We start from the raw sequence: 2,789 nt of genomic DNA, 5'->3' as shown, positions 1-2,789 counted from the left end.
CACACACACACACACACACACACACACACACACACACACACACACACACACACACACACCAATACTTTCATCTCCCTAAGTGTAGTTGTCTGTCTTGTTTTCTTACGGAGATATTGTAAGGCCCTGTGCAATCATTCCTCTCTCCCTGCGGTGCCGCTCCTCCCTCTCTAGAGTCAGYCGGATCTCCTTCTCCACTGCACTCTCTGGTTCCTCCAGGGGGCTGCGATACAAAAAATCATCCAAGCCTGTGTCCTCTGAACCTTGGGACAAGGTGGATGAAGGAGGAGGCTCCTTGGACACTTGAGGTTGAATTCCCCTGAGATAAGACAGGAGGAAATCCCGTTAAAGTTAGGATTAGCTGGACTAAAAACCAGATTGTTAGAGTAAACACCTATAAATGAGAAGAACATATATGGATTGAAAAGAAATACATTCAGTGTAAATATCTTCATGCCTAAAGAAATGATCTGGTCCCTTCCAGCTTTTATAAAAGTCTCGGCTCTCAAGTCATCTGTTCCTGTTCCAGTCTCAGCTCACGAGGTTCTAGTCTCAGTTCCAGTCTTCRAGTCACCAGTTCCAGTCTTTGAGTCATCAGTTCTAGTCTTTGAGTCATCAGTTCCAGTCTTTGAGTCATCAGTTCTAGTCTTTGAGTCATCAGTTCCAGTCTTTGAGTCATCAGTTCTAGTCTTTGAGTCATCAGTTCCAGTCTTTGAGTCATCAGTTCTAGTCTTTGAGTCATCAGTTCCAGTCTTTGAGTCATCAGTTCTAGTCTTTGAGTCATCAGTTCCAGTCTTTGAGTCATCAGTTCCAGTCTCAACTTCATCATCATCATCTGTTCCAATCTCTACATCATCATCAACAGTGCCTGAAACCCCAGGTAGTATTGTGAAGTCCCAGAGGGTACCTATGTTTCCTGAGTCCTCCGAATATCTTGAGTCCCCGAGTCGGATTGTGAAGTCCCTGGGCCAGTCTGTTCCTGAAACCCCGGGTAGTATTTTGAAGACCCCGAGGGTACTTGTGTTTCCTGAGTTCTCCGCGTATCCCAAGTCTCCTCAGTCTGAGTATCCTGAGTCCGAGTATCCTGGGTCTCCTGAGTCCGAGTATCCCGAGTCTCCTGAGTCTAAGTATCCTGGGTCTCCTGAGTCCGAGTATCCTGAGTCTCCTGAGTCCGAGTATCCTGAGTATCCTGAGTATCCTGAGTCCGAGGTTCCTGTGTTGACAGTTCCAGTCCCTGTTCCTGAGATGACGGTTCCAGTCCCGGTTCCTGAGTTGACAGTTCCACAGTCTCCTGAGTTGGCGGTCCCAGTGTCTCCTGAGTTGGCAGTCCCAGTGTCTCCTGAGTTGGCAGTCCCAGTGTCTTCTGAGTTGGCGAGTCCCGAGTCAGAGGTCCTTGAGGTTCGTGGGTTGGCTGCCGGCGCCTCCACGACATCTGGTTCGGCTGCCCTTGCCTCCTCCTCGCCCAGGTCATCGCCCATCGCCTCCACGACATCTGGGTCGGCTGCTGTTGCCTCCACTTTACCTGGGTCGTCGTCCATCGTCTCCTCATCCCTTCTGTCGACGGCACCCCCTGAGATCCTTCCTCATCGTGGCCAGGCCCAAGGTCGCCCTCCAGAGCTTCACTGCAGCCGGGTCCGCGGTCATCCTTCTGAGTTCCAGCTCTTCTGTGGCTGAGCTCCGGGCCACCCTCCTGAGGTCCTGTTTCATTTTGGTCGGGCACCAGGACCTTGGCCTGAACTGTGGCCCTACACTAAGGACCATCCTTGGACAGTTTTGTTTTGGTTTTGTTTTTTTCCCCCAGGACTCCTGTCAGTTTTTGGTTTGGTTTCTCATTTTTTCTTCCCTATGCTCATTGTCCTATCTTTTCAAGTCTCGTTTCTTCTGTTGTCTCTTGCCCGTCATCCTGTTTTGTTTGTTTGTACCCCCCACCTCCCTCCCGTGCTTGTGTTTTTGTTTATTGTCTGGAGACAATTCTTTGAGGGTGGGTACTGTGAGGTTTTGTGTTTTTGTGTGTGTGGTTCTTGTTGTCTTGTGTCTCCTTCTTGTGTCCTCTTCATGATATTACTTCTTCACCTCAGTTTCACCTTTCTCCAGATCTTTCCCTCACACCTGTATTCTCTTATAATTAGCTCAGCTGTTTCCAACTTTCACTTATCCCTGTTTGTATAAATTATGCTCATTTTCTCTCCACCTCCRTCCGTTCATTGTTTGGTTACTTTTCCTTTGAACCTGCTGCCTGCCTGCCTGCCTGCATTTGGGTCCTAATCTGCCTCCCAGACCTGACAGTCACACACAGATGTGGAAGAAGAGGAACGAGTGTTGTGTTCAACATACAGGGACATGGGTATCTGGGAGTCTCACCTGTCTACATGAAGAAAAAATGGCAAAAAAAGGGAGCAGCTGTGGCAGAGTGGTTAAGGGGGTCGTCCCGGAACCAGTAGGTTGCCAATTCGATCCCCTGTTCCAGCTGTCTCAGCTGATGTGTCTTTGGGCAAGACACTTCACCCCTAATGCCTCTGTGTCCCATCAGTGTATGAATGTGATTGGCACTGATTAGTCTCCATAGATGATTGTACATGTTAGCTTTGTAGAGACCTAATAGAGTGCTGTGTGAATGGATGAATGAGGCACAGACTGTAGTGTGAAGAGCTTTGAGTGTCCTGGATGGATAGAAAGGTGCTATATAAGTACAGTCCATTTAAAAATGACCAAATATTAAAGGGGCAATATCGTGTAAAATCAACTTTTTTTGAGTTTTATATCATGTTATAATGTTATACTCTCATAAAAAC

At 47.9% G+C, this 2,789-nt stretch overlaps 1 protein-coding gene across 4 annotated transcripts in view; it reads right to left on the bottom strand.

Annotated features, from left to right (window-relative positions):
- LOC106536753 (uncharacterized) overlaps window positions 1-2,789 on the bottom strand; it is a gene marked incomplete at its 5' end in the record, with an annotated part of 12,828 nt that overhangs the window by 5,059 nt on the left and 4,980 nt on the right. For all 4 annotated transcript variants that reach the window (XM_014034074.1, XM_014034075.1, XM_014034076.1 and 1 more), the window contains 1 exon segment: window positions 107-316. In XM_014034074.1, coding sequence (XP_013889528.1) covers window positions 107-316 — 210 coding nt within the window.

This window comes from Austrofundulus limnaeus, unplaced genomic scaffold (assembly GCF_001266775.1).
Source record: "Austrofundulus limnaeus strain Quisiro unplaced genomic scaffold, Austrofundulus_limnaeus-1.0 Scaffold1957, whole genome shotgun sequence".
Taxonomy (NCBI): Eukaryota; Metazoa; Chordata; class Actinopteri; order Cyprinodontiformes; family Rivulidae; genus Austrofundulus; species Austrofundulus limnaeus.
Note: the sequence above shows the minus strand (reverse complement) of the source record. Positions and strands in the feature narration are given on the sequence as shown.